General features: G+C 37.8%; 1 protein-coding gene across 1 annotated transcript; it reads right to left on the reverse strand.

The window, feature by feature from the left end:
• Nucleotides 1-7258: 7258 nt before the first annotated feature.
• Nucleotides 7259-17884, reverse strand: LOC122097869 (integrin binding sialoprotein). The gene is given in 7 exon segments (XM_042668466.1): nucleotides 7259-7489; nucleotides 7491-7799; nucleotides 8578-8742; nucleotides 12269-12334; nucleotides 17534-17611; nucleotides 17689-17739; nucleotides 17831-17884. Coding segments are annotated over 7 exon segments (954 nt in total).
• Between the last annotated feature and the right edge of the window lie 507 nt (nucleotides 17885-18391).

Here is an 18391-nt window from a genome sequence, read left to right on the forward strand (position 1 = left end):
TTTGCTTGTGGTTGGAGAACTGACCCCTTTGCCTGGCATCCTGGGCCAGGCTGATATACAGAGCAAATACCTCAAAGAGATCCTAGATGACAGTGATCCTTTGCATCTCAGGATGACTCTTTAAAAATTTTTCACTCCTCACTTGAGTATGAACATTGTTTTAAAATGTTAGCTTACTATGAACCTACATTTGCAGCTCTAGTTGGTGGAACTCACTTAGGAATGTAGGACTTTTGGGTCGTCTTTGTCTTCCTTTGTGTTATGGGAATCTCCCACCCAACTTTCCTGTCTGTATACTCTAGGCCCAATTAATTTGATATACATTTACTCAAATTTGGAATTATAGAAAATCTTCCTTTTTCTTCTGGCATTAATGTTTATTAGCAGCCTTACAAAATAATATGCTTACTAATGGCTTCACAAAATAATACTCTTAGGTAGATGGTTCTCTATGATGTAAGTAACTGCAATTACTCTCTATTTTCTAACCTAGTTTCAAGAACAGGAAGCAGCACTTACCTTCATTTATCCCTTGAGGAATCTTCAAGGCTAGGAGGGTAGGGGAAGGGACCTCTGTGGAGTAACCTGTTCTTTGCCATATCCACACTTAGGAGTTGGATGGAAGTTTTTATTTCTCATTGATCTCTAAACTAGAGTCCAAAATGAATGTCCTGGAAGTCTTATGTTATTGTTTTTATTTTTTTAGCAGAATGAAATTCATTCATGAATATTAATATTTATCCTGAGCTAGAAAAAAGTCACTTAAAAAAAGTAAAAGGGGCTGGGAAGGTAGCTCAGTGGTAGAGTGCTTGCCTTTTTATGCATGAGGCCTTGGGTTTGATTCCTCAGCACCACATAAGCAGAAAAAGCTGGAAGTGGTACTGTGGATCAAATGGTAGAGCGCTAGCCTTGAGCTGAAGAACTGAGGGACAGTGCCCAGGCCCAGAGTTCAGGCCCCATGGCTGACAAAAAAAAAAAAGTAAAAAAAAAGTTACTTACAACTTTGTCCTTTCCAAAATTATTTTTTATTTTTAGTGTTTTTTTGTCTTTGTGTTTGTGAATTTCAACAGAAGTATATACAAATTACAGCCAGTTGCAGAATTGTGGAAGTGTAAAGCTAGTGGTGTTTATGTCTCCAGGCTATTTGTTTACCATTCAACTTATTACTAAGCAAAGAGAAGAAATGTCAATATAATTTGCCTTTATTTTTATATTAGAGAGCAATTTTATTACATCTTAAGATGTAATTCAGAGGATGTAGTTAAAATGTAATTATAAGGATACCAGTCCTTTCCTTCAGAACATGGTGACATCGTTGAAAGTGGCTGAAAAACTTCTTTGTGACTCAAGAGGAAAATATCTCTCATACTCAAATTAGTATATTTTAGAGGTTTCCAGGTTGCTTTCCACTGCCAAGAATATCCTCTATATGAGCCAGAACATGACATTTACTAATGAGTTATTTTGTGTACATTGGACATATATTTAGTTTATATTTTCCTAATTATGACATATCTAGTCTTCTCTATTTTTTTTTTTTTTGCCGGTCATGGGGCCTGAACTCTGGGCCTGGGCGCTGACCCTCAGCTCTTAGCTCAAGGCTAGCACACTACCACTTGAGCCACAGAACCACTTCTGGCTTTTTCTGTTTATATGGTGCTGAGGAATTGAACCCAGGGCCTTATGCATGCAAGGCAAGCACTCTACCACTGAGCCACCTTCCCAGCCTAGTTTTCTCTACTTTTAACTCTTTGTTTACCCTCATTATTTTATTTTAGCTTTCCTTTCATGATTTTCTGAGTTCTCATAAACTCAGATGTTTCTCTGCTTCTCAGTTCCAGTGATCTAGTGCTACCTAACACATCACCACAAAACTTGGTTTAAAATAACAAACGGTTATTTCTTCTTATTGTTCCATATGTTGACTTGGCTCAGTTGCATAGTTGGAATTTCCCACAGGACACAATAAGAAAGGAGTGGGTATAGGAATCATCTGAAAATTTGACACAATGCGCATTCAAAATGGGGCTGCAATGTACCTCCAAGTGACTTCTGTCTTCAACAGACTAGGCTAGACTTCCAACATAACTCAGGACATAAAAAACTCAATGGGTTGAAGACTTATTAGCTGTTCTTGTGAGAATTATATTCTGTTATTCCATCCTGCCTCAAGAAATTCTCTTGTGAGTCTCAGGTCTCAAGAGCAGAAAGTAGAGATTGAGAGACCAAATTTGTTGGCTACAACAAAGTTGCTCTTTACATTGGTCAACGTGGTCAGGATGGAAAATTTGCAGAAATAGGCTGTATTCTTTGATGGAGTAGTCATAACATCACATTGCAGAAGAGCTTATGGAACAGGACGTGGTATAGTCATTTGGGAATTATAAGGTGTGCCCAGAACATTCTTTGCTGGCAACTCAGTCATTTAGCATTCACTAAATGTTACTTTCAAAAGACTTTGCGTACTGGATTTGTTAACAATCCATTTTACTCAGCATGAAGCTATGGCTCAATTTTGTGCAATTGACTTTACACTACCCTCCTGTAGATAGAAATGAGGTCAGACTTTCCCTCTGCTAAGGGGTAAGACATTCTACCCATCTCTTTATATTCAGGATTTAAAACAAATATACCAAAATCCAAGCAACAAAACCAAAAAGATAAATGGGACTATATCAAACTAAGAAGCTTCTTCTCTACAGCAAAAGACACAGTCAACAGAGTGAAGAGAATGAAAGGAATATTTCACAAACTAACAAAGTGTTAATATTCAGAATACACAAGAAACAAACCAAAAAGCAAACAACAAAAAGCAAATTCAGTTTTAAAATGTGTAAATCTTCTGAATAGACATTTCTCCAAAGAAGAAACACAAATGATCTATAATACAGAGAAAATGCTAAGTTTCATTGGCCATTAGGAAAATGCAAATCAAAACCACAGTGACCTATCAGGTTAAGGGAGACTCTAGGTACTTGGAATAACATTAGGGAAGCATTCTCTGCTGTGAAAAGAAAGAAAGCGTCTTGCTTAAAGCCTTTAGGATAGTGAGCTGTGGGAACCCATACCACTTAGGTCAAAAGCTGAGAAAGCAACCATAAGAGAAATGACTGAGGGCTTTTCTTATATAGAAGAGTTGCTTCTTCCTGATGTGGTGTGGCTCACTTATTTAAACTAAGCTACTCAGGCAGTGAAATTAGGAAGACCAGAATTTTAAGCTAGCCCCTGCAAAAGGTTTCCAGACTCATCTCAACCAATAAAAGCTAGGCACAGTGGTACATATCTGTCATCACAGGTATCAGGAAGATCCCTGACTAGATGGAAGAACCTATTAAAAAAATAAAAGGGGTTGGGGTCATGGCCTAGCAAGTGCAAAGTCTTGAGTTCAAGCCCCAGTACCACAAACAAAAAGAGGAGTAGCGTCTGAACGTTACACATCACAGACTTTAAAAGCCTTCTTAAAATCTAAGATTTGAGTCTATATGATGCAATTTGAAGCAGTTTGTGACAATAAAATAAATAGTAAATATTCCATATATTGTGTAATAAACAGTATTGATCACAAAACCTCAAAAAATTTCCCTCTACAGAGATGTATTTTGGCAAGGAAATAAGTATGGTATAAATGATCACAAAGGCTGTTCTTGTTAATTCCATTACAGTACATAGCATTAAGACAGAGCAAGGAAAGGGAGAAGAGAAGAGCAGAGAGATATGAGGATGTGTGTCAGATGAAACAGTTCCCCTGGGGTTTTAAGTGGCCCCATCCTGGATAAGAGAAACCCAAGCAGAGGCTGAAGCCAGGTATGTAATCCACACATTGAATCCCAATTATTCAGGAGGCAGAGGCAGGATCCTGAATTCAAGGCCAGCCTAGGCCAAGTTAGCAGAGAGACCCTGTTTCGAAAACAAAATAGGAAAAACAACAAGAGCTGGGAGCATGGTCTGAGGGGTAGAGCACATGCTTAGCCTTTGTGAGGTACTGGGTTCAATCCCCAGAATCAGAAATAAAAAAGAAAAGAGAAAGGGGAGGCTGAACAGGTTGCTTACCAGTTCCACCAACAACCTCTCTTTCTGGGACTCTGGGGACCATCCTCCATAGGGCCTCTGAGGAACTCCTTTGTGGGAGAGCTTGGGAGTGGGGTACCCTGGAGGCCAGGGGACAGCCACTGGGCCTCTCCAGGTCATGTCTGAGGTTCTGTCTTTGTTCACATGTTCAGTCCCCTCTCCCAAGCTGAGGCATACTCTGCTTCTAAAACTTCAACCCCTGCCCTGCCTGTCCCGAGTCTTCATGCCAGAGTGCCCTGTTTCTGCATTTTGCTTTTTCCTAATCAACTTATAAAATGCATGTGATTTACTTGACAAAAAGGTGTTTGCACTAGCCTTCTAGGCCTTTCTTCCCCGATATCTGGTTTAGCCATGTCGTCACTGAACGCTTATCACAGAGAAGAGGCTCTGCCTTACTGTAGTTCAGTGTGCCCTTTGCTTAAACAGGTTGCTTTCCAAGTTGTAAAAGTGTGGTGGTGAGATCTCCTTTTGTTTGAAGTTTTGCTGTCATTGCTGTATTTTTTATTATGATCATTAAAACAAGAAAGCAAGCTTTCTTTCTTGAAAAAAAAAACAAAAATGAAACAAAAATAAACCAGTCCCCCACCCTGACTCTTTTTGGGAGAGAAGGGAAGTAAATTAACGTATTCTTGTCATGCTTCTTGTCTTAATCCAGGACTTATGCACACTGTGCCATACAAGGCTGCCTGTATAGAAAGGTTCAACAAAAATGAGAGAGGATCCTGGACTTTCAAATATTTGAAAATAGGATTGAAGTCATAAAATATGACTGGTTCTAAGCAAGTTGTAATGCAGGATCAGGCTCACTGGGCAATGCACCAGTCTTTCCCTGTATTGCACATCATTGAGAAATGCATGATGGGAAAAGAGTCCAGAGCCTGGGTCAGTCTGCCCTCGTTTAACCCTCGCTTGTGTGTCTGTGCCTTTCATCTGTAAAACTGCATGTGACAAGCCATGCTCCATAGTGGCTCATGCTTATAATCCTAGCTACTCAGTAGGCTGAGATCTGAGGATCAGATCAGTTTGAAGCTAGCCTATGCAAGAAAGTCTACAAGACTCTTATTTCCAATTAACCATCAGAAAACGTGGAAGTAGAACTGTAGCTCAAAGTGATGGCGTGGCAGCCTTGAGCAAATATAGCTCAGTGTGCCTAGGGCCTGAGTTCAAGCCTTAGGACCAGCATAAAAAAATTCAATGTGACAATAGGAAAATTGAAGACATATGTCTCATGTTGGAATTATTATATGCATGTTAAAGTTCTTGAGAAAGACAAGGAAAGCAGTATGGCTATGTAGACCAATCTTTTCCTTTCTTTTCCCTTTCCCTTTTGCATTTTCCTTTCCTAATCAGGGTCTCAGTATGTAGTGCAAGCTGCCTTCAGACTCTCAATCCTCCTGCCAGTCTGTGCCATGGTACCCAGTTAATTTTTTATTCTTTTGCTGACCGCTGAAATATTTAGGAGTAAAGTACCAATGTCTGCAACCTGCTCTTTAGTAGTTTAGTGAAGAAGTATATACATACATAGGCACAGAGACAGGTAAACATTACATACACATACAAGCTCACATGCAGATACACAGGTATATAGACTGGTACATACACATTCACATAGGTACAGTCACACAGGCACAGCATGGCCACACAACATAGGTACACACAGGCATACACAGCGTTGTATACACAGACATACACAGTCACACACAAAAGTTGCACACACAAGCATACACACATATAGGCATATACACACAGGTACATAGAGCAGAAGGAGAGCATTAAATGTGCTGATCTGGGTACAATGTACAATAAGAGGGCTTGTATTTTAGTCTTCATCCTTTTGAAGGCTTGGTAATTTTCAGAATTAAAAGGAATAGTAAGTAGATGATGCCTATAATACCACTTAAGTACAGCTGTCAAATTAAAATTCCTCCTAGGACAAGGAAGGATCTTCATTTTCACTTGCTTAATGTCTGCACATTGAGTCTATATATATTCACTTTGGCACTTTTCACATTTCCTCCCTGCCTACATTTCCTTCGCTACTCCCACGTTAACTGGCTTTCAGGTTTAGGTTAAAGGCGTAAATTGTTGAGGCTGCTATCATCCATCTTGTGAGGGGGGTTAGTGGTTTTACCTCCCTCATTCCACATTGTGCCCCATCTAATATCAATTTGTGTAGTGGTAAATTTGCCAGTAAAAGCACAGAACAATCAATTAAAGTTGAGTATTAGATTAATAGTCACGTAGTATGCAAGGGCCAATTTTTCATGGGGCATGGTGGTGTTAAAAATCATTCATTGTTAACCAAATTTAACTACCTTGTGTATATTTGTTAAATCTGGCAAGTCTACAAAAAGTCTCCTGTTCTCTCAATGTGTGTGGCTCACTGCCCACGAGTAGGACAAAAATCTTAGTTATGCAGGCACTGGGGAGAAAATATTTATAGTTCTCTTACTTTCCTGCCTGGGATAGCTTCTAAACACAACCCTCAGATCTCAACTTCCTGGGTAGCTAGGATTAAGACGTGAGCCACCTGGGTCCAGATATAGTTCTAAAACCATAGTACACATAGCTTTTCTCCTGTAGTTCAGTTGTCTCTTCACAGCCATTTGGTTCACCTGTACTCATGGTGAATCTTTCACTTTTCTTCTTAAATTAGAACACAGTTGAGAAGAATTGCACTTTTATTTGTGATTAAAACCCATAGATAAAATATACAGATGATAAACAAATACAAGAGAATTGGAATGACACCTATTATACAGTATTGGTAGGTAAAGTGATTACTGAATGACAGATTTGCTGTATGCAGTGTCATTAATCTCAATGAATCTCTTTTTAGAAACACTTGTTATACAAGGATATGTTTAGGCAGTTAGCATTAGTGCACACGTGTTAAAACGTCATTCTTAGAGCTGCAACTTCAAGCATTTAATCTAATTCTATCTCATGGATTGTTTTACTGCTTGATAAATGGTCCTGATTTGCACTGACCTTTCAGGAACAACATACCAAGGAAAAAAATGCAACAAAAATTAGTCTACTGACAGAAACAAGAGAAAAGGTCTTTGGAACTGTAGCACCATCCCACATTATAATATGCACATTTGTTATTGCACCTTCCTGAGTTGAACTTTGAAAAATGGTAGCCAGAAGCTATGCAAGATTGGAGACTTCAAACCAGGCTAGGCCTTCACTGATGGTAGTAGTAATCTTGACCTTCATAGCCACCATAACTTTGCCCTTTGTAGTAACTGTATTCATCCTCATAGGCTCGGTAATTGTCTCCACGGGGTTCCCCATTTGCAGTGTCATAGACTTCATACCCGTTGTCATATTCAGTGTTACCTATTTGTTCATACTCCCCTTCATAATCGGCTGTGGTGGTTTTCCCAAGGGGTGGAGAGGTGGCTCCATAGGCCTCCTGTGGGGGGGGGGGTGGGTACTAACCCACCATTTACAGATGTTGTTCTCTGAAAACCAGAACTAGTGGTTGTGGTTCCTCCTGCACTGACTGTACTGACACTTCTTTCTGCACCACCTGCATCATTGTCGCCACGGCTACTATAATGGCTACTGTCCACTTCTGTGCTGTTGGTGCTGGTGCCATTTATTTCTTGTTCATTTTCATCCACTTCTGCTTCACTTTCTTCATTTTCTTCCTCTTCCTCCTCCTCTTCATCTTCTTCCTCACTTTCCTTCACTTTGGTGGACTTGTTTTCTGTGCCCACAGCCTGAAAGGAAAGGGTTGAAAAGCCTTTTCAGGCCATCACTTTCTCCAGAACAGTACTTGATACTCATAGCCTTGTTCTCTATGCTATCTTGAATGAAGTCAATTGAATTTACATAAGGGGAGGGTTTTGATCAGAAGAAGAGCCTTTGCAATTTTTGTTTTGTTTTGTGCTGGTCCTGGGGCTTAAACTCAGGGCCTAAGTGCTCTTCCTAAGCTTTGTGCTCAAGGCTATTTCCATTTATTTGCTCTAATTTTTAAATATTATCTTTAAGTAGTTGTACAGAAGGGTTTAATTTCAAAATGTCAGTTTATGAGTACAATGCATCTTAATCTATGTCACCTTTTTTTTTTGTCAGTCGTGGGGACTGAACTTTGGGCCTGGGCGCTGTCCCTCAGCTCTTCTGCTCAAGGCTAGCACCCTACCACTTGAGCCACAGTGCCACTTCCAGCTTTTTTCTGCTTATGTGGTGCTGAGGAATTGAACCCAAGGCCTTATGCATGGAAGGCAAACACTCTACCACTAAGCCAACTTCGCAGTCCTATGTCACCTTTTTAAAAAAATCATTCTGCCTCATCTCTATTAGCTCTAGCCCTATCCCTTCAGATTTCATATTCATTTAAAAATATTCACCCACCCTTCCTCTCTCCATTTTATATTTTTTCTTGCTTCTTCCATGATTTAATGAAGACAACATAAAATTCTAAATGCATGGAGTTAGCCTAACTCCAGACTTCAGGAGAGAAATGAAAACAGAATAACATTGTGGAAGAATTCTTACCTGTTTGGGAAGCTGGATTGCAGCTAACCCCATGCTTTCTGTTCCAGATGTGATCTCTTGCCCATAGCCAGGTGTCCCAGTAGAGAGGGTGGTATTCTCTGCTTCAGATTCTTCATCTTCATTTCCATCAGAATCTTCATTGTTCTCTTCCTCATTTGAAGTCTCCTGGTGAAGATAATAGCAAGAAGTTTATGTGACCAGCATATAGGTTAAGATCTGTTGGAGTTTGGATAACTGCATGGTACAGCATGCTGGGCATGCTGCCTTCTGTATAACATCCATAATGTGTAATTTTAAGAATCAATCAAAATTATTTAATTCTATATATCACAGTAAAGTCTATCTTAGCTATTTCTATTTTCTACTTCATATAGCATATGATCAATTTTCCTTTGCCCAAGGAAAATATTAAACACTCCAAAGCATTCCCAGTAGTTATATAATAGCATGAAGGTGTTTCAAAAAATTAACCATCCTCAAATCAACACTTATTGTAGTTGTCAGTATTTTATTGTTTTGCTTTTATTTCATGGTGTTCTTTTGCTTTTGATACATAGTAGACTGAGTTTATCTCCCAGTGTAATTTGTAGCTAATATTCAATGTCAGAATTTCTTACCATAGAATTTATTTGCTTTAAGTACTAGAAAACAGTAAACCACATTTAAATGTATGTTTAGAAGACTGTGATGTTAACATTAAGATTTTAAACAAATAAGAAAGCACAGACTTAGCTTGTCTTATTAAAACAAAATTTTCATAGCAGAATGCTTATCAAATTTATACATTCTACCATTTCATTGAAAGGTCTTGGTGCTACCACAATCCAACTCAAAATAATTGCCACTCTAATTATGCCCAATATCCCACACATACTATATTGTTTATTTTTCTTAATTTTGCAGCTTACTCCAACAGATTCAAACTTTACAGTAGTTGCAGGAGAAATTATTAGCGGCCTTGGGAAGATTCTCACAGGAAGAAACTGAATTAATTAGATCTTACTCCCTCATTTCACAGAAAAGGGTATGAAGTTCGGTGGGAGAAATGATTTGTATAAGGTCAAATAAATGTCAAGTTAATCACAGGAAAAGACTCAGTCTCTCAATTTTTTACATACTCCTACAGTACTCATTTTTGTCTTATGTAAGGATGCTTTATATCAATCATTTAAAAAGGAACTAGGCCACTGTATTTATAGATATTAGGTTTCAAACCATTTGGTTACATGCATCTACTATCATTGAACTTGCGCACATCTTGTGACTCAGCAATTTCACTTTTAAGTTGAATGGTTTAGGGAAATCAATGAGTGTTTTTACAAGAGGAAGTTCTAGAATGTTCATAACAACCCTAACTTGGAAACTACCCACATATTCATCAGTATGATGTGAATACGGCACATTCACATCACAATATACCACCAGTAAGATTGAACAGTCTCCAACTACAAAACACGGTGGATGCATCTCTGCCATTGAGAGCAGAAGTCACTTGTAAGAAAGTCCATGCTATGTAAGCCTACAGATCTAGTGTACAAACATGGCCAAAGTAAACTATGTTATATGTCAAATAGAGATGCCTCTTCTGGGGACAAGGACTAAACAGAATGTAGGGGCTGCTTTTTTATGAGTGCTGATTTCACTATGGATTTAGTTTCTGGAATTTCAGTGCGTTATCCCCTGATGGTAATTTTATTACCTGTTTTAATAAAAAAAACTTTGTAAGCATTGCTGAGTAGATTAGAGGTAGAGAAAATGTACAGTTGCCAAATGGAAAATATGCCTAAACCCCTTTTTTATGGGACTCAATATTTAACTTAAATTATCAATTAAATTGTAAAGAAGAAATGAAGTATTTCCAGAATTTCTTGGCAATAGAAGATTTCTAAAATTTATTCTTTTTTTTTTTTTTGGTCATAAGCCTTGAACTCTGGGCCTGGGAGCTGTCCCTTCAGCTCAAGACTAGCTCTCTACCACTTGAGCCACAGCACCATTTCTGATTTTCTGAGTGGCTTATTGAAGATAAGAGTCTCACAGACTTTCCTGCCCGGGCTGGCTTTGAACGCTATCCTCAGATCTCAGGCTTCTGAGGAGCTAGGATTATAGGCGTGAGGTGCCTGGCTTCTAGTTTACTCTGAATGAATGATCTTTGAAGGAAGCTTCAAGTTAAACCACAAATTTTACTTAGCACCGTAAGTAGAGAAAGAATTAAAAAGTATGAGGAGATTCAGAAGACCCAGCACAGTTCTTTCTCCAAAGGCAAATTCTAACTTATGGCCACCTGGGTGACGAGGTGAAAGTTGCTGAAAGGATCATAAATGTTCAGAGTTAATTGACACAATTTTGAGTACATATAATCTCATGAGTGCTTCAAGGGAAGCTCATGTGTTTTGTGTTTTTTTTCAAACTCCCAACCACCAGTGAAGAATCATTGCCAAGCTGTAGTTACATGGGGACAATCCCAGCTTAATTCTTTTTTTTTTTTTTTTTGGTCCAGTCGTGGGGCCTGAACTCTGGGCCTGGGCGCTGTCCCTCAGCTCTTCAGCTCAAGGCTAGCGCTCTACCACTTGAGCCACAGCGCCACTTCCGGCTTTTTTCTTTTTGCTTATGTGGTGCTGAGGAATCGAACCCAGGGCCTCAGGCATGCAAGGCAAGCGCTCTACCACTGAGCCACCTTCCCAACCCCCAGCTTAATTCTTACGAACAATTGCGACCTAGTACTCCAGCCAAAATTTCCGTGGTAAGTAACATTTCCTGGTATTGGTTTAGCATTCTTGTAAAGGCCTTCCTTCAAGTTACTAGTGCAGTTATGGAAATGTTACCATAAAAAAAAGCAAACTAATAATGTGTTGCCTTTCAACTTCCCACATCACTTTTTCAGCAACATTGTCAACACTTATACATGATCCATTTTGACTGTCATTTTCTATTCATAAATAACCACCCAAGAACACTTAAATTTAGACAGTTCTCAAACCAGCCAACTATAATTGACTCTCCAGGAAAATGCACCCAAATTTGTATGTTTCCTTAGATAAGAGTTTCAGTTATAAGCAGAATAGCACAATTTCCAAGATATGGAAGTGAATTTTAGTCAATGACTATGTTTAATAGGAAGATATTTATATATTTTGCCTATTTTTATTTCTGAAAGAATATGAATTTTGTTTTAGACAAAAACAAAACATGAAATTATCATTTAAAAGAACAATGATATCCTGTAGTTTATGGAAGGTAGATAAAACAAAACTACTGGAGAGGATAGAAATTGGCTTTTATACACATCCACTGAGAAAGGTGAAATTTGTAAGTTTTAATGTTGAAATATTACACTTGGTTTAGGGTTGTTATTTATTTGTCTTTTGCCATCATGTTTTAGCTACCTATGTATAAGCAGTGCTTTCTCCTGTGTTTGAACAGACTTCATATCTCTTCCACTTAAAATGAAGATCCCCTCTTTTTTTATACAAGTCTTAGCAGTAACCCTAATCCCACGATGCAATAGTGTTTTCAACAGGTTATTTAGTTGGCTCCAATTTAAATAACCTGCCACTTTGACCAAAATAAAAGGCTGTAGGCCTCTGGAAAGGCAGCAATAGCTACTTGCTGAATCTAGATTACAATGAACAAGATTCCGTTTGGTCTTTTTGTGCTGCTGAACTTGTTACGAGAAGTCTGCAGGATCCCTTACCTCTCCTTCTTCCTCCTCATCCGAACTGTCACCATCTCCATTTTCTTCGGAAGAGTCACCTCTTCCCTATAAAAGATAAACACATAGATGTGTGAACATATATACCTTTGTAAATGTGTATATATTCTCAACAACAATTAAAATCTTTGGCTGTTTAATATAAAATACACACAGATATCTGATTAAACTACTTAGTAGTATGAGCTGGATTGATTTCTGTACTTAGATCAAGCCTCATGATTAGGTGAGAAAGGTATGAGGACATGGATGAATTTGGGATGAGGTAGGAGACAAAGAGGAATTTTGTAACCACTATGTGAATTGCTTGAAGGCATGGCTCAAGTAATAAAACACCTGCCTAGCAAGAACAAGACCCTGAGTTCAAAGCCAAGGACTACAAAAAAGAATGTGAATCCAATATTTCACTTTCAATCCCCAAAGCGTTAACAATCTGTTGAAACATTTTGTGTGTAAAGTGGGCACTTGGAGCTCAAACCTGTAATCTTAGCTACATGGAGGCCTAAGAGTGGAGGATTAGGGTTGAAAACAGTCCTGACAAATCTGAGAAATTCTTTTTTTTTGTTTTTGGGTCCGGTCGTGGGGCCTGAACTCTGGGCCTGGGCACTGTCCCTCAGCTCTTCAGCTAAGGCTAGCACTCTACCACTTGAGCCACAGCGCCACTTCCGGCTTTTTTCTTTTTGCTTATGTGGTGTGAGGAATCGAACCCAGGGCCTCAGGCATGCAAGGCAAGCGCTCTACCACTGAGCCAACTTCCCAGCCCCAAATCTGAAAAATTCTTATCTCTAATTAGCAAAAAGAGAGAACTGGATGTGTGGCTTAAGTGTAGAGTATCAGCTTTGACTAGAAAAGTTGAGAGAGAACTTGAGACCCTAAATTCAAGCCCCAATGCAAAAAAACCCCAAAGCAGCAAAAGTCACTTTGTATATAAAAAACTTGAAGTGCAGAATTGTTAAATTCTAAAAGAATGAAGAGATTATTTGTCCAATAGTTTAATTTTTAAAGAGATGAAATAAAAAATCCCAAATGAAGCTAGGTGCCCCTGTAATCTTAAAATTCAGAAGGCTTGAGATCTGGGGACTGGTTCAAAGCCAGCCTGGGCAAGAAAGTATGCTCTTATCTCCAATTAACCAGCAAAAAGCAGGAGGCAGAGCAGTGGCTTGAACGAAAAAGCTAAGGGACAACACCCAGGCTCTGAGTTCAAGCCTCAGTACTAGCACTAAAAAAAAAAAAACAAGTCCAAAATGTTGTGGTTTTTCCAAGTTAGAGCAAAGCAGATCTTGGACCCAATAATTGTTTTATTTTGCTTATGAAATATAAATTAAATGATGATATAAGTTGTTATGAGAATTTTTTTTTTAAATAACGAGGCTTTCAATTACTCTAAATTACAATTTGATTGAAAGAAATTAAATTTGCATACTTAGCATCTTTAAAGCTAATTTTAAAATCAGGTTAATTTATATAGAGAAGATAAAATTCCGTAAGAAAAAAATGGACCTTTAGAGTGTACTACTCTTCTAAAAAGCTTAGCACTGAATAAGATTAAACCAAGAATTCTGAATCTCAAAATATAATTATATGTGAGTGAACTTCACTGTTCTTTTGGCTTGCGCTATATTGAATTCAGGGTTTTGTGTATGTTTGACAAGCCCTCCAACATTGAGCAACATCCCAGACAGAAACTTTGCTAATGTTTGAAATGAAATGAAATGTAAATCTCAGCTTCTATTATGGGGATCTTCCAAACAGCAGAGGAAATTCTTTGTTTTTCCAACAAACACAACGTTTCTGCATCCACTTCTGATGGATCGATCAGGTGTCAAATGGACCTCTCAGATTTTGCCATTTCCTGTCCTGAAGATTTAACTTTAATTCTGTGTTTAGAGAGTATGGCTACAGATAGAACTGTAGTCCCTGGGTGAGAAATCAGGTCGAAGAAAACACTCAAGTCAGCCGGGCACTGGTGGCTCATGCCTGTAATCCTAGCTCCTCAGGAGGCTGAGATCTGAGGATAGTGGTTCAAAGCCAGCCTGAGCAGGGAAGTCCATTAGACTCTTATCTCCAATAAACCACTCAGAAAACCAGAAGTGGTGTTGTGGCTCAAGTGGTAGAGTGCCAGCTTTGAGCTGAAGAGCTGAGGGACAGTGCCTAAGCCCAGAGTTCAAACCCCATGACTGACAAATTAAAAAAAAAAGAAAAGAAAAAGAAGACACTCAATTCCCAGTCTCACTTTGGGCTGTCTCTTTTGGTCTAATTCTTCAGATGGCCACATCATCTACTGTGGAAAGGAAAAATCACCTTGAGCCAAGAATAACCTCCACTGGAAAAGACAATAATTAGACCTGCCCTCTACTACTATGACTATGACTTTAATGGTTATGCCTTCCCTTGACCAGAGGGTGACTAAGGCAGATATTTATATTAGAGCTATTTCTATTTGTAAGTTTAATTAAATATAGAGACGAGTATATTTACATAACCAGAGCTGTTTTCTTAGTGGAAGAGTTTTAGCTATTTCACTTTCTGCTTCAACTCTAAGCTTTCTCCCTAATTCAACCATATCAGTCTTCATGCAGTATCTGTAGTCAGTATCACTCATATATTGTATGGAATGCATTGATATTACAACATATGAGGGCTGGGAAGGTGGCTCAGTGGTAGAGTGCTTGCCTTGCATGCATGAGGCCCTGGGTTCGATTCCTCAGCACCACATAAGCAAAAAGAAAAAAGCCGGAAGTGGCGCTGTGGCTCAAGTGGTAGAGTGCTAGCCTTGAGCTGAAGAGTTGAGGGACAGTGCCCAGGCCCAGAGTTCAGGCCCCACGACCGTACCCCCCCCCAAAAAAAAATAAAAAAATAAAATAAATAAAAAAATACAACATACGAATTTTTCCTGTTTTCCATTTATGTCTTATTGTCTATTTGTCACTAGGCCTTACTGGTTATAGTTGAAGAATATATAGATAGTATAGAAGAAAAATATACAGTGTATATATATATATATAAATGCACATAGAAGAATATATAGAATATAGAATGTTTCTATGCATACGTAGATTAGATAGATAGACAGATGGCTAGATAGATAGATGGATAAAATTCTGAAAAGCCAATACATTTGTATTCTAGCTGAGTCAGATATATGACCTCTGAAAGTTCATACACTAACTAAACTCATCTGAAACATATTTTCAAAATTTAAACAACTTAGGGTATTACATTTATTTATATTTTTATATAGCCTAGTAAATAGCTAAGCTACTGCAGACAGTTAATAGCTTTGTAATTCATATAGTTCATATAAATTGGTATTTTAGATATGGTGATCTATAAGCAGATTCATCTGAATAAAGCATAAATTTTAAAGTCAATATAGCTTAGTGCATTTGGGGATGAACACTAAATACCTAAGTAAAGGTACTTCAGAGAAATCAAACTATTTTAGACAGTTGAGTTGTGAATATGTGTTCTGCTTAAAATAATGATCTTAAAAGTTTTACATTAGTTGAGATAGGCCTCTCTGCACATAATTTGTGAAAAGTTTTTACATGAACATGTATGAACTTTGGGTCTGTAAACTTATTTCTCCCAGTATCATTTCACTGGAATGTTTTTACTTTTTGTGCCTGTCCTGGGGCTTGAACTCGGGGTCTGGTCATTGTCCCTGAGCTTTTTCACTCAAGGATAGCACTCAACCACTTGAACCACAGCTTCACTTCTGGCTTTTTGAGTAGTTTATTGGAGATAAGAGTCTCCTGAACTTTCTTGCCCCACTAATTGCAATCCTCAGATCTCAGCCTCCTGAGTAGCTAGGAATGCAGGCATGTGTTACCAACACTTGGCCACTGTGGAATTTTTCAGTGGACCATTTTATTATCATTTCTGTTTAAGAAAGAAAATAACTTTCAAATGACTACTGTTTATTTCTGGGCCTGAGAGTAGCCAAGAAATGAAAGACAATTCCCCAAACCCACAACTCTTGTATCATTTATGTTCTTATTTCTGTGGCCACACAAATTCCCCATAATTATGATGGTGCTAGAAATACATGAAGATGATCATTTCCTGCTATTGTGTCAGTTAGCTATGGGTGAGTTGGGTATATGGTAATATGCATTGCCAAGCCACTCTGCTGACCAGCATTTTCAGGGTCCTGATGGCTTTAGTGTCTCAGGAAACCTGGGTCAAATTGTGCATAACTGGTATTCTGAATCCAAACTATATAGTCATAAAAATATAAAAATACTGCACTTCTGAAAAAAATAGTGTACTTCTGGTTTGCTGTGTACTTAAAGTGACACGATACCCTCTAGTTTTCAAAGGCCCTCTTTACAAGTAGCCCAGCAAAAATGGCAACACTTATTTTTAGTTCTAGTTACTTTCCTTTGGTTTACAAATTTAAGGGATGTTTCTCCTTTTCTCACAAGCTTTTTAGTGCACTTCCTGAATTTTTCTCTCTTTTTGCAGTTTTTAGGCCTTAGTTGTATTTTAATTATCCCCCATGGTATGACCTGTGGCTTAAGTCACTTATCTTGGTTACTCTTCAGCAAGATTTCAGTTGTTTTAAGTCTCTGATGTTTATGAAGTAAATTTCCCCCTATCAATAAGAAGACTCTGAATTAAGATGTAGAACTAAGTCTGTTATAGTACTGAATCAACTGTACTTGTGAAAATCAGCAAACTTATCACTGGCTTAATTGTAAGCATTTGATAAAATGGGTCCACTTTTTAATTTTTGTGTCAATACTAAGGATTCAACTCAGCCTACATACTACTCCTAAAGCCTTTTCTCTCAAGGTTAGTGCTCAGCCACTTAAGCCACAGCTTACTTCCAGCTTTTTGGTGGTTAGTTGGAGATGAGTCTCATGAAATTTTCTGCCCAGGATGACTTTGAACTGTCATCATCAGATCTTAGCCTCTTGAGTATTTAGGATTAACCCAGCCAAAATGTCTCCCCCCTTTAAAAAAATAAATAGCAATTAAAACACTTAAACTCAATGTGTCATGATATTTACCTTATTGTTACTCTTGATTGACCCTAGATAATTTTACTCTCTGTTTTTCTATTTCAAAAGAAAAATTAGATATGAGCTTTATTTTATTGTACTCAAAACATTTTTTACTGCATGCAGATTTTTCTGTAAGTAATTGTTGTCTGAATTTAACTGAAAGTTGAATAGAGGTGTTTTCATATTAAATTATATCCACATTCAACCATAATGTTAAAATGTTAAGTTTACTGCTTACCTGAATTGCAAATCGCTTCAGTGGAGGATAGAAGAAGGCATGTTTGTAAAGATAATATCGTGGCCTGTATTTAAAGACCTGTGTAGACAAAATTAGCATTAGATATTCATGTTTTATGTTCAATAATTCTAGAGACGTATGCCAAAGTTAATTACCCCATTTTCTTCAGAATCTTCTAATTTGATTCTTCGGTGCAAATTTTTCATCTGTTTAAAAGAAAATTTAATTATTACATGTATTTTCATTTCCACAAAAAACAAAATGAAAAATACTCCAAGATTTTAACAATGAACTTACTGAGAATGCGCAGGCCATTCCCAGAATGCTGAGCAGTATTAAAGCAGTCTTCATTTTGGTGATTACTTCTGTAATTAATAGCATGGTAAGACTAATAAACATTAAAAACTAAGTGTATGACTTTTTGCTCATATTCAAAGATTAAGTATTTAATTTGGTTTCAATTTTAATTATCATTTAGACTCATTGAAACTAAATTTCTGGACAATAGTTGTAGCTCAATAGTAGAGCACTTACATATGTGCAAGATTGTATGTTCAATTCCTAGCACTGCATAAAGGAAAACTATCTTTCATATAACTGTTAAAGCTTGGCTTTAACCATCAGTTTGAATAATCTTGAGTTCCATATTTGATTTTAGCTTGTTTTGCAGTAATTTATCACAGAATACCATTGCATTATTATAAGGGGCTTTGAACATTCAGAAATATTCCATGAACTTGTGCTCATACCTATAATCCCAGTTACTCTAGAGGCTGAGATCTGATGATCACAGCTTGATAAGAAAGTCTGTGAGACTCTTATCTCCAAATAACCAGCAAAATACTGGAAGTGGAGGTA

Source organism: Dipodomys spectabilis, unplaced genomic scaffold, assembly GCF_019054845.1.
Source record: "Dipodomys spectabilis isolate Male_0828 unplaced genomic scaffold, ASM1905484v1 ptg000436l, whole genome shotgun sequence".
Lineage (NCBI taxonomy): Eukaryota > Metazoa > Chordata > Mammalia > Rodentia > Heteromyidae > Dipodomys > Dipodomys spectabilis.